Below are 12,498 nucleotides of genomic sequence, written 5' to 3' on the forward strand. Positions count from 1 at the left end.
GGCCTCTACTCACTAGATGCCAGTAACCCCCCCAAGTTGTAACAATCAATACTGTTTGCAGACATTTGCAAGTGTCTCCTGGGAGGCAAAATTTCCCTGGTTGAGAGCCATCACTCTAGAGTAATCACTACTCTAGCTCCATCCTCATAAAGCCTAAAGCCAAGCCCTGGCAAGATCTACTGGGGAGACAGAGTTCAGAATCCCATTAAGTCCTATCCACTCCTATCAAATTAGAGGAGCTTGGGAAACAGCTTGGGATTTCCACAGATCCACACTAAAAAACAAAGTTGAACCTATAGAAGTTTAAGGTGATCAGCCAATAACTGAACTACTTATTCAAATAAAAAAACAACACTCTGCAGAGGAAGATAACAAAATCCAGAGTGCGTACAACATATTATTCACAATATTCAGTCAAAAACTACCAGACATGCAAGAAAACAAAACAAAACAAGAAACCAGAAAAACGTGATCTATATCCTAAAAAATGTCAGATTTAGCAAAGACTGTAAAGGAGTTATTATAGATATATTCAAAGCATTAAAGGAAAATACATTTGAATAACAACATCAGGAAGTTGCATGATCCAGATTCCTTTTTCAGAGCTCCCTGGGTCTGCTGTGTGAGGAAAAGAGTGAGTGAGTGAGTAAGAGGCCCACCTTGGAGGATGGGGCCCATCTTGGAGGCTATTCTATTAGCCCAGAGGAGGCTGGCTTGTGCCTCAGTAGTTTAGGCTCCATTTAAATTAGTGTGTTCAACCCTGGTGGATACTCTCAAAGTGGGGGACTGACAACTTAGAGCAGATGAGTCAAGGAAGAATAAGCAAGTGAAAGAATAAATGAATATCTCAACATTGGGACCCAGGTGAGTAGAGGGCTGTCCCAAAGTAGAGGTGAGGGGCTTCCATGTCACAGGAGGGGCCACTCAGTGGCTGACCGGGTTTCTACAGAGGGGATTCCTGCACTGGGCACCTCGGGTGGGAATCTCACCCAATGCTGAGATTCTAGGATTCCTGCAAAATAGTCACATAGGTCTGGGATGCTCAAAGACCCCAGAAGCAGGACTGTCATCCCAGTGCGGGGCAGAGAGAGAGTGAGCCCAGAAAGATCAGATATGACAGAAAGTTTCAGCATTGAATCCTCTACATGGCCGAGTGAGACTCACCTGGGTTCAAGTGCTAGCTGTGTAAGCAAGACGCTAGTGCTTTAACCTCTTGGAGCCCTGACTCCTCATGTGAAAGCCTTTAGGTCATGGGTTTTAAGATTCTCAGGTCCTATAAGATAGGACTTTTCTCTCAGTCACAGAATCTAAGGACTTCTTATTGGTCATCAGAATTTAAGGTACTTATATATAGCACTTAGCTCCTGAGTCTGGAACAGAATAATTTTCAACACCTGACTATTTGCTGATTGAGTGAATTGGATCAATTAAATGACAAGTTCGTAAAGCACAGTAACTGACATAGAGCCAGCCACCAAGAAATGATAAGCAGTAACCAGTATCACTACTCTTACGGATACCTGAGCAGCTCCTCAACCACCAAGCCTGCAGGTTAATAAGGTGCCACTAAAACTGCTGAAAACTAAAAAGCACAAACCTTCACCTTGAGTAAACCTGTGGTTGGAAGAATTTAGTGGGTGCCCAGCGATGTACAAAATCTCACTGGCGTGTACAGGAATTCTGATTCTAACAGCAGGCAATTCTGAAGGAATTTCAAGCAGTAAAGAAAGAAACATTCACTGTCTTTAAGCGTACATGATGTCAGATCAATAACGCATCTCTAATTCCAGAGGCGTTTACCTGACGACTGGAAGGAGCACACCTGTGTCAGGTGAATTCCGACCACTGCACAGCCCTTCACCACTGACTTTATTGTTATTGTGTGTCTTTCCTAAGAGACTGTCATCTCCTTGAAGACAAGAACAACGTGTGATCTGATTCTGCATCCCCCTGCTTGGTACTGAGAGGAAAACAAGCCAGCATGGTGGGGCACTGACCCTAACCCAGAATCAAACGTACCGAAAGGAGACCTTGGGGGATTTTCAGTCCCATGGCGTGAGGTTTGCAACCCCCATGTCAGTGAGGTTTGTGATCTTTTCCAAAACACATCCCATGTCTCTAAGTCGATATCAATTTTGTAAATATTGGTTTGAACGTCCAACAGCCAAGAGGCCCATTTTCCCTTGGGTCCCTGCCTGGAATCAGAGTACACTGCCAAATTCCATGGTCCCAGCCCTGAGGTTCATCAGGTAGGGTTTTCTTTTATTTATTTATTCATTTATTTATTTTTAACATCTTGATTGGAGTATAATTGCTTTACAATGGTGTGTTAGTTTCTGCTTTACAGAAACTATCCCACCCCTCTAGGTGGTCACAAAGCACCGAGCTGATCTCCCAGTGCTATGCGGCTGCTTCCCACTAGCTATCTATTTCACATTTGGTAGTGTATATATGTCCACGCCACTCTCTCACTTCGTCCCAGCTGGGTAAGCAGGTAGGGTTTTAAACCGAGGTCTTGTTTTCCCTGATTTGTCCTCCTTTGGGGTGGGGAGGGGGATAGATTTGGTGTTCTACGGGCTCTCACTGTTCGGGCATCCTTGGACCCCATCCCCAGGATCTGACACCTTAGCTACAGGCTCCAGTTCCCTCCAGAGAGGAGGCCGACTCGGGGAACTTGTACACGCCCTGGGAAAGCAGACCCCACGACTTGGATCTGTGACAGGCTTTTCTATTCTTGCCCTGAAAACACACACTTGAAACACAATGAAGCGCGAGAGTGGCAGGAATCTGGGGCAGGGAAAATGTGATTTCCTGCAAGAGCCCCTCCACTCCCCAAAGACTGAAAAGGCAGAAAATAAAAATTTGAGGGGAAAAAAAAGTGGAGTGGAAGCACTTCACACTTCAGAGAGAACACAGGGCTGACAGAGAAGACAAATAGATGTTTAGAAAGTTATAACAGACCACGGAATGCAAATTGCAGGGGACAAAGGCAGCGAGTTGCTGTGTGGCTTCAAGGGCTTGATGAGAAACTTAATTTACTGGACCCATGATAAAAGCTCTCAGTTCTGAGTTCAAGGCCTCCCCTTTGGGCTGTGAGGCCTAGGCCTGCCCTGGCCAGCGCCAGTGGCGTGGACACAGGATGAGGAACACCGCCGACTTCTCGGCGTCCTCCTATGTGCCGGGCACCCAAACTGAAAACTAGAAGTGTGTTTGCATTCCCAGGCACACTGGCTTCACGGCTACTCTATGCAGTAGATATTCATACCTGGACGGACAGGTGAGTTCCTTGAGCCCAGAGAAGTAAAGGGATGGGCTGAAGGCTGCCCAGCAGCTCAAGGGCAGTAGTGTCTCAAATTTCTTTCCCTCGACACCAGATTCCACTGCACTGAAAACCCCTCTCTCTGGAGAGCAGACCCCCAACCACAATGTATGCTACGTCACCGTAATGCAAAGTCACACAGGCTCTGGTGGGAATCGTCCTTCCTTCACTCATTCAATAACTATTTATCGAGCGCGTACTGCGGGGCAGGCAGAGTTCTGGGGGCTGGAGTTCTACAGCGAACGAAACAGATCAGTCACCTGCGCTCACTCATGGAGCCTACACTGTAGCGTGTGGGGGACAGTGATACACAATGAACAACATCTGCATGCTGGCAAGTGTCAGGGAGAAACCAAAGCCGGGAAGGTGGGCAGAATGCGTGGAGGGTGGAAGGGGGCTGCAGTTTTAAACCAGGTGGTTGGGAAGCCCTCATGGGCACTACAGCCTTTTAGACCTGGAAACAACTTCCATGGCTCTCTCAACCCCGCGTTTTCCTGTGAGGCAGGTGTTCTCCCAGCTCCCAGGCTCCCACAGCTTAGCTCTTTATCTACTTTCGCTTTCTGGAGTTCTCTCTCCTGCTTCACTGGCTGGGAGACAGGAAGAGAGGGCTGTTGTGAATACTCCCTGACCCGGCCGGACAATCAGTTTTTTTTTTTTTTAACATCTTTATGGGGGTATAATTGCTTTACAATGGTGTGTTAGTTTCTGCTTTATAACAAAGTGTATCAGTTATACATATACATATGTTCCCATATCTCTTCCCTCTTGCGTCTCCCTCCCTCCCACCCTCCCTATCCCACCCCTCTAGGTGGTCACAAAGCACCGAGCTGATCTCCCGGTGCTATGCGGCTGCTTCCCACTAGCTATCTACCTTACGTTTGGTAGTGTATATATGTCCATGCCACTCTCTCGCTTTGTCCCAGCTCACCCTTCCCCCTCCCCATATCCTCAAGTTCATTCTCTAGTAGGTCTGTGTCTTTATTCCTGTCTTACCCCTAGGTTCTTCATGACATTTTTTTTTCTTAAATTCCATATATATGTGTTAGCATACGGTATTTGTCTTTCTCTTTCTGACTTACTTCACTCTGTATGACAGACTCTAGTGGGAATGTGAATTGGTACAGCCACTATGGAGAACAGTATGGAGGTTCCTTAAAAAACTACAAATAGAACTACCATATGACCCAGCAATCCCACTACTGGGCATATACCCTGAGAAAACCATAATTCAAAGAGTCATGTACCAAAATGTTCACTGCAGCTCTATTTGCAATAGCCGGAGATGGAAACAACCTAAGTGCCCATCATCCGACAATGAGTTGTGATGGAGAATCCCTGCCACACAAGCCCAGAGGGGCCAGGAGGGTCTCTCCAAGGGAATTTTCCCTTGTCCAAGGCCCCGGAGCTGGGGTCCAGAGCTCTGCACCAGTCAGGCTCCCTGTGTCCCTTTGTAAATGTAAATGACACAGCAAATAGGCGTGTCTGAGCCCCTTGTAAGCAGGAGGGAAGGGAGCTGGGCCCGGACCTGGAATTAATAGAGATGCTGGATCCTGGGGAGGCTGCAGGGCTGCGTCTAAGCTCCTCACCATTCTGGTCCAGATGCCGGGAGAAGAGCATCCTATGGGAAGGGAAGGCACCCTGGGGACCGTCTTTCTCCTGTGGGTCACTGCCTCCCCTCCCCCTGATGACATGCATGGGCACCCCCACCCCCACCCCAGGCCCCAGACTTCAGGGAACCCCCAACATGTCTGCAGAAAAGTGAAGCTCTGATGGTAATGTGCAGGCCCCCAGTTATCACTGGAGCCCCAGGACAGGGCCGGTGCCTCAGGCTGCAGGAGAGACCAGGAGACTTCGGGGTTCTAACGCGTGTAGCCTCAGCTGTCAGCAACCCCCGCCCCTGAGGTCCCCACCAAGTAAGCCTCTGGAAGGCATGAGAGGGAAAGGCATGGCAGGAGTGCAGCCGCTTCTCATCCCCGTGGGTGTATGTATAAAAGGCTGAATCGTTCACTGGCTTTGGCGCAAGGACGGTTATCAGTACCAAGCGGCCACATTCTTCTCAACTGACTGGAAGGAAGGACGGGAAGCTGTGATCTCGCCCAATGCCTCCTCCCTCTTCTTACAGGGAGAGGAACTCAGGCGAGGAGGGGTGACTCTGCCCTCTTACGCCAGACTGTGGGCCCCCTGAGGGGAAGGGGGGATCTCACTCATTCTACACGCTGATGTCTGGTACATAGGTTCATGCAACGAGCATCTGGAATAACGTAAGGGGCAGCTGTGCCAGGCTCTGGTGACAGATGAGTGGCACACAGGACTAACGGGATGCCCGTCCTCGTGGGGTCTGCAGATCACGAAGGACTCCCAACCAAGTGCTCACTTCACCCCCTGCTGACCCCTCAGTGCACCTGAGATCACTGACCACCCCCCACTCCCCAGGGACCGGATGGAGCAGCCCCGGGCACCAATGACCTCCCCGTGGCTCACCTGTCCCCATCACCTCTCCTTCCCAGCTCTCCACCCAGGTGGCCCCGGAATCAACGCTTCAGTCCCTCACAGCCTGCATGCTGCAACTTCTAGATCATCCCCACGAAACAAGTGTGTTCACACTCCGAGAGCCGCCAAACAACTAGACCGAGTGACACTTTCCAGGAACTTTCCTTCTTGGTGCAAGTTGAAGTACAAATGGGAAACTAACTTAAGATGATTATTCAGAAAAAAAAAAAATCTGCACTGGCTAAAAGGAGAACACTACCAAGAGACACAAGACCGAGGCTTTTACTGACCTCCTGATAAAATATGTCCAGCCAGCAGCTCTCCGACCAACTTTCTCTGTGAGAGCTGGCCTCTTGTGTCGAGTGGGAGCATGTGGCCACCTAAAGTCCTAACGCTACCCAGATGTCCCTCCAGCCCCGGCTGTGGCCCAAACTTCAGCCAACCACCTTTCACTTGCACTATTTTTGCCATGTCCATGTTTGTTCTAATATTCATTTAATACTGCCGTACTAACACAACACTGTAAAGCAATTATGCTCCAATAAAGATGTTACAAAAAAGAATGTTATGGCAAGATAATAAACATAATTTGAAAAATAAAAAAATTAACCTTGTTTTATTTTATCATGCATATATATATATACATACACACACACACACACACACATATATATATATATTTTTTTTTACCAGTCATTATTTGATGGATATTTATTTCCAATGTTTCCTATGATAAACTATTTTTCTTTTTTTTAGCAAACCTCTATGTGCATACCTCCTTATGCACACACATAAGGGATGTTCTGGGCGGCAGCCTATGCTCACTTCTGGTTTTCAAAGTTCTTGCCAAATTACCCTTCAGAGTATGTGTGTGAGGTTGTGGGGAGGGGTGTCACATATATACACGTGAGTGTGTATACTGTCGGGCCTCTGTATTCACGGGTTCCACATCCTCAGATTCAACCAACTGCAGATGGCAATACTACATGGTCTGTGGCTGGTTCAATCTGCAGATGCAGAACCTATGGATACGGAGGGCCGACAGTAAGGGACTTGAGGATTTGTGGATTTTAGTATCTTCAGAAGACTGGCTCCAGGACCTCACACAGAAACCAAAATCTGCAGATGCTCAAGTCCCGTAGTCGGCCCTCTGTACCTGGGGCTCGCATCCGGGGATTCAACCAACCACACATTGTACTGTAGCATTTACTGAAAAAAAAAAAAAAATCCATGTATAAGTGGACCCACACAGTTCAAACCCGTGTTGTTCAAGGGTCAACTCTGTGTGTGTGTGTGTGTGTGTGTGTGTGTGTGTGTGTGTGTGTGTGTATTTTGATTTGGTTCATATCCCAGATTTTTTTCTAATGCACATTAAAATAAGTACATAACTATAAAAGGAAAAGAATATTCCTCCACGGCTGGGTCATCATCCTAGACCTTCATGGTCATCTGATGGGGCAGGCAAGTACAGCCTGAGATCCTCATTCTAGAGAAGAGGGGACTCACCCCAGAGAGGTGAGGAACCTTGCTTGAGGCCACATCTCCAATAACGGGAGAGTAGGAGTCAAAACCAGTGGCCTCTGCTTCTTCATGGTCTGGAATATGTACAAATGGGAACAGTTGTAACTGGGTGCTGTGGATCCGTTTTCTTCTTAAGACCTCACTCCCTTCATTTAGGAGTTGTCCTTCCCAGAACCCAGGAACCCTGGGCTCTAAGTCTTCACTGGGTTGCGAAGCTGCTGTGTGGCCACAGGCAAGTGGCTCAGCCTCTCTGACCTGGATCTCTCTATCTGTCGAGTAGACATTCCAGCTGGGGCATTGTGATTCTACTGACCTGCTCAGATGCTGCCCTCTCTCCCCACAAGGAGACAAGCTTTGCGTGATGCACTAGCCTCCAAATTTGAGGAGCCATCAAAACCCTTATGCAGACTCATCATGACTGTACACTCTACTGCCTGCCTTTCAGCGCCCAGAGCAGATCAAGAGCAGGTTCGGGGCTGCTCCCACCTCCCTTTCCAGACCTCCCTTTCCTGAGCCGTTCCTGCAACACACCCCAGCTTCCAAAAAACACTAGCTACCTGGAGTTCTGTTTTCCTTACCCTTTGGGGTCACTATCCGTATCTCTGTCCAGACAATCAGCTATGACTGTGGAGACACACACAAACATATCCATTTTCTGGCCATTACTGAGAGAGAAACAAAAAACATTACAGCTCACAGATCTGGTGAGCTGGAGGTTTTTAGACTTCTTGCTAAAGCAACAAAATCTTTCTTTAAAAACCAAAATAGCTCTGGCTCTTATATTCATTCAGCAAACATTTACTGAGCTATTATGTACCAGGCACTGAGCTATCCAGGGCCTAGGGACACAGTGGTGGGCAAGGCAGATACAGACCCAGCTTCCAAGGTGCCTTCTTAGAGAGGCCCTTCCTGGCCACCTGTTGGGAATCACAGCTCTTTTCCCCAGCACTCTTTCCCCACGTCCATACTTTGTCTCCATGGTTCTTGCCACCATCTAATGGATGGCATCTTTGACTTGATTTTGTTTACTACCTTCTTCCCCAACCAGCATATAAATTCCATGGGGCAGGGATCACTCTTTTGTCCACTGTCTAATTCCATATGCCTAATACCTATAATAATCTCTGACACAAGAGTAGGCACTCATAAATATCTGTTGCAAATAAATGGAAAGTAAATAAATCATACAGGTCATACATATATATGACATATATATGTGATTATTTCATCGCAAACATGATAAGTGCTCTGGAAAGTCAGTCCAGGGGTGCATGGTTGGCAGTTTGGACAGACCTGCCTGACCAAATAATGTTTAAACTGAACCCTAAAGGGTGACTGCGTGTTGCTCAGGCAAGGTGGGGAAGGAGGGTCTCGGGGAGAAAGAGTGTTCCCAGTGGAGAAACAGCATGTGCAAAGGTCCTGGGGCAGAAAGGAGCCCAAAATCTGGAATTCTAAGGTGTGGAATGATAGAGGAGGAGAGTGATGGGGGATGCAGCAAGGAGGCAGCTCACGGAGGACCTCAGAGGCCTCTCCACTTGGATCTTATTCCAAAGACCACAGGGAACCCCAGAATGGATTTAAACAAAGAGGTGCCCACCAGATTTATATTTCAAAAAGATCACTCTGCTGCTGGGTGGGGAGTAGCCTAGAGGGGTTAAGAGCCACTTCTGCAAGACCAGTTAGGAGGCTTCTGTAGTTGTCAAATGGGAGATGGTGGTGGCCTGAATGAGGCTGGTGGCAGTAGAGGCAGAGGGCAACAAGGATGGAGTGGGGGGATCAGGTGGGGGTCGGAGCCCATCAACCTTCCCCTCACAGGTGTCTGAAGGTTCTTCAACTCAGGGGTCAGCAGACTTTCTCTAGAAAAGGCCAAACAGTGAATATTTAATGTTTTGCAGGTATGCAGGAAAGCGTTACCACAGCAGGCCTGACGCTGCTCTCCAGGAGGCATGGCTTGCCCTGGTGTCTAGGAACTCCGCTTCGACATTCCCTATGACGCCAAGCGATGCGGTTGTCCGCATGCCTGGGGCACTCAATTCTGCTGGACCAGCCTGCCTGGACTGTCCACACAAGCGATGCACTTTACAGTGAACGCCGGATTTCCTGACGGGGGTCTGGAATCCAGAGGACTGTGCTCAATCATGCACTTAATCAAATGCCCCCATTAAAAACCCGGACTCCAAGTCCGGAGCAGTCTCCTCTGGGCAGAAGTGCTGCCCACGTGCTGCCGCATTTCGATACTGGAAGAAAGAGGACGTTCTGTGCAGCTTCTCCCGTCAGGAAGGGGAGAGACTGCTCTACGCCTGGTGTGGATTCCTCCAGACTTTGCCTGATGTGTCTTTTTCTCCCACTGATGATGGAAATAAACCAAATCCAAGAGAATAACTTCTTCTACGTCTTGCAAGCCCTTCTACTAAATCACTGGATGTGGGGTGGTGATGGGGGGAGGTCTTGGAACCCTTGATACAGGGGGTCCTATGGTTTCTGCCTCAACTACCCAGTTCTGCCTTTGAAGAGCCACAGACAATAGGTTAAAAAAAAAATACCATGGCCATGTTCCAATAAGACCTTATTTATAAAAACGGGCAGAGGGCCGAATTTGGCGTGCAGGTCACAGTTTGCCGACTCACGCTCATGGAAAACTCAGGGCTCTCCAAATCTACTTTGAAAACCACTGACTGAATTCACCCTTTCATGTCATCAGCGGGGAACTGAGGCCCAGAAGGAGAAAGAGAGAAGGAACCTGTCGAAGGTCACTCAGGACCAGTGGCATAACCAGAGGAAGAATCCACGTCCTGACTCCCAGCCCTGTGCGCTTTCCACCACTCCAAGCAGCCGCTCTATAGGACAGCCTTGCCGATACGTGCTGGCCTGGGACCCAGAGGCCTAAAGGAAAGATCCGGTAGGAAACTGGGATGATTCGGGGCAGGTGGTCTGAATGGTGAACCGCCTGGCCTCACTTCTGTTCTGCGTGTGGTGTGTGTCTGTGTGTGCACACGTGTCTATGTGTAGGGCTCCAACGTTGTAGGTATCAGCTGGGTTTTTGCAAACTTTTCTGATCATCAGAATGGCCTCTGAAGCTTAAAGATACAGATGCCCAGGTGCCATCTCAGCCCCCCCGAGAAAATGCATTTCAGCATGTGCCAAGGTGTTCTGAGGATCAGCCAGGTTTGGAAACTCTGGGAGATGCTCGGGACTGGCCAGCCCTGAGGACCGGGAGAAGGAAGCCGGTGGGCAGAGGAGGGAACAGGACGGCCATCCGGATCAAGGCAGAATTTGTGGACCTAACGAAAATGCACAGAGCAGTGACTGTGGAAATCTGTTTTCCAAAACTGCTTCTTCAACTGAGCCTTTGGCATCGGAGGTTGGAGTTAGTGAAGCCAGTCGTCAGGAGCTAATTTCTTTCTTCCTGGGATTCTGCTTGCAACTCAGGCTGCTCCTTGTTGGGGCCTGAGCCTCGGGGCCCTCACGGCGGGGCAAACTGAGACAGAAACGAGCACACGGGCCCCGCCGCCGTCCACCTGAACCCACCGTAATGAGCTACAAGCCGAGCTGCGCGAACCAGCACTCCTCACAACCCCATTCTCCTAAGAGGGGGCAGCCGCAAGCCAGAGACGGAAGACTTGACATCTCTTGCAAGCCTCGTTATCAGCTGAACGCAGATTCCACACTCTACGGCATGATCTGTGTTTGTTTTCAAAGAAAAACGAGCGCCTCTTCACCCGCTAAGATATCTGTTGGGCATGTTATTTCACACATTGAAATTGCCAGGGGGCCTTCAAAAGATACTGAGACCTGAGACCCACCCCCAGAGGGTTTGTTTTAAATGGTAGGGGTTGTGTTCTGGGTGGGAATCAGGATGTTCAAAAGCTCCCCAGGAGTTTCTAACAAGTAGTGGAGGTTGCGAAGACCTGGGCCCCTAAGATGCTGCGTTCATCTGTTGTCTAACACCTCCCCCCTGCAGGCACAGCACCCCTACCCACCTGGACAGGCTTGGCATAAACAGTTCTACCCAGAATTCAGAACGGCTGATGCCTTTCCAAAGACAATTGACAGCTTAGCCAGGTCACCAGTTATTTTGTTTCTGTGACCTACCCCCGCAAGGAGAATCACCAACAAAGACCCAGTTTCTCTCAGAGAAGCACGCCTGCAGAGATCTGTGTTCTTAGGTGGAGAAAAAAGTGTATTTTTATTTTAAATGACCTCTAACCGAAATTTAGCATTTCCTTCAATTACAAAGGCAGGCAACAGACCACAGTACTGTAATCGGTAGAAATCCCACATATTTTCATATCACTGTACAGAGTTCTCCAAATACCATGTATGCTCATCACTGCTTTGAAATCATGGAAATTATTCACCTCATGCTGGATATTGCTACATTGCCATGTCATAAATCTCTTTTTTTCATGTTTTGGTGATTGTATTTCAATGTATTTGATTCCCTGTGTATGTAATTTATGCATTGAAAAGTATTATTCTGAGAAGGGGCCACAGACTTCCCTCAGTGGGTCGTTGAGGCTCCGTGTAGAAGGCTTCCCAGAGGTGGAGGGCAGCTGTGCACGGAGCCAGCGACTCTTACCTGTGGGTCGGAGAGCCGGGAGAGGTCGGGGTATAGGTAGAACTTGATGCCTTCGGAGGCCCCGGGCAACGTGACCCCCCGGATCAGAAGGATCAGCAGCATGATGTAGGGAAACGTCGCGGTGACATACACCACCTGCCAGGAGAGGAGAGGGAACAATCAAGAAGGAGCGACAGTGGCAGGCAACGCGGCAGGCCCCTAACTTCTTGCTGGCAGCAAAGGGCCGCCCAGCGCAGCGGTAAGAAGTGAGCCCTAACACAGCTTGCTCTCGCGCCCACCCCCGCAAGGCTGGGTCCTGCAGTGAACACCTACTGAGAGCCCACAGTGGTGCTGTATCAGTGCTTTCCAATCTTTTTTGGACCAGAACGGAAGAAAGCAATATACACGATATCACAACTTATACACACATAGAGCTGAAACAGGAAGTTTCACAAACTCATGCTCATCTCACATGTGTGATGCACTCTAATATTTTCTATCATACTGTGTCATTTTTAAAAACTGGTCATGGCCCTTTAAATTCATGTCAATTCACTAATGGGTCAAGACCAACATTTGTTGTTTTTTTTTTTTTTTTGCGGTACGCGGG

General features: G+C 48.6%; 1 protein-coding gene across 6 annotated transcripts in view; it reads right to left on the reverse strand.

Moving 5' to 3' along the window:
• SLC6A11 (solute carrier family 6 member 11) overlaps positions 1-12,498 on the reverse strand; it is a 147,270-nt gene that overhangs the window by 81,524 nt on the left and 53,248 nt on the right. For all 6 annotated transcript variants that reach the window (XR_009542695.1, XM_060161182.1, XM_060161179.1 and 3 more), the window contains exon 6: positions 11,910-12,044. Coding sequence is in view for 5 of the 6 variants with exons in the window: in XM_060161182.1 (XP_060017165.1) it covers positions 11,910-12,044 (135 nt within the window). In the remaining variant the exon portion in view is untranslated. The remainder of the gene's footprint in view (positions 1-11,909; positions 12,045-12,498) is intronic.

The sequence above is a fragment of the Lagenorhynchus albirostris genome, chromosome 10, assembly GCF_949774975.1.
Source record: "Lagenorhynchus albirostris chromosome 10, mLagAlb1.1, whole genome shotgun sequence".
Taxonomy (NCBI): Eukaryota; Metazoa; Chordata; class Mammalia; order Artiodactyla; family Delphinidae; genus Lagenorhynchus; species Lagenorhynchus albirostris.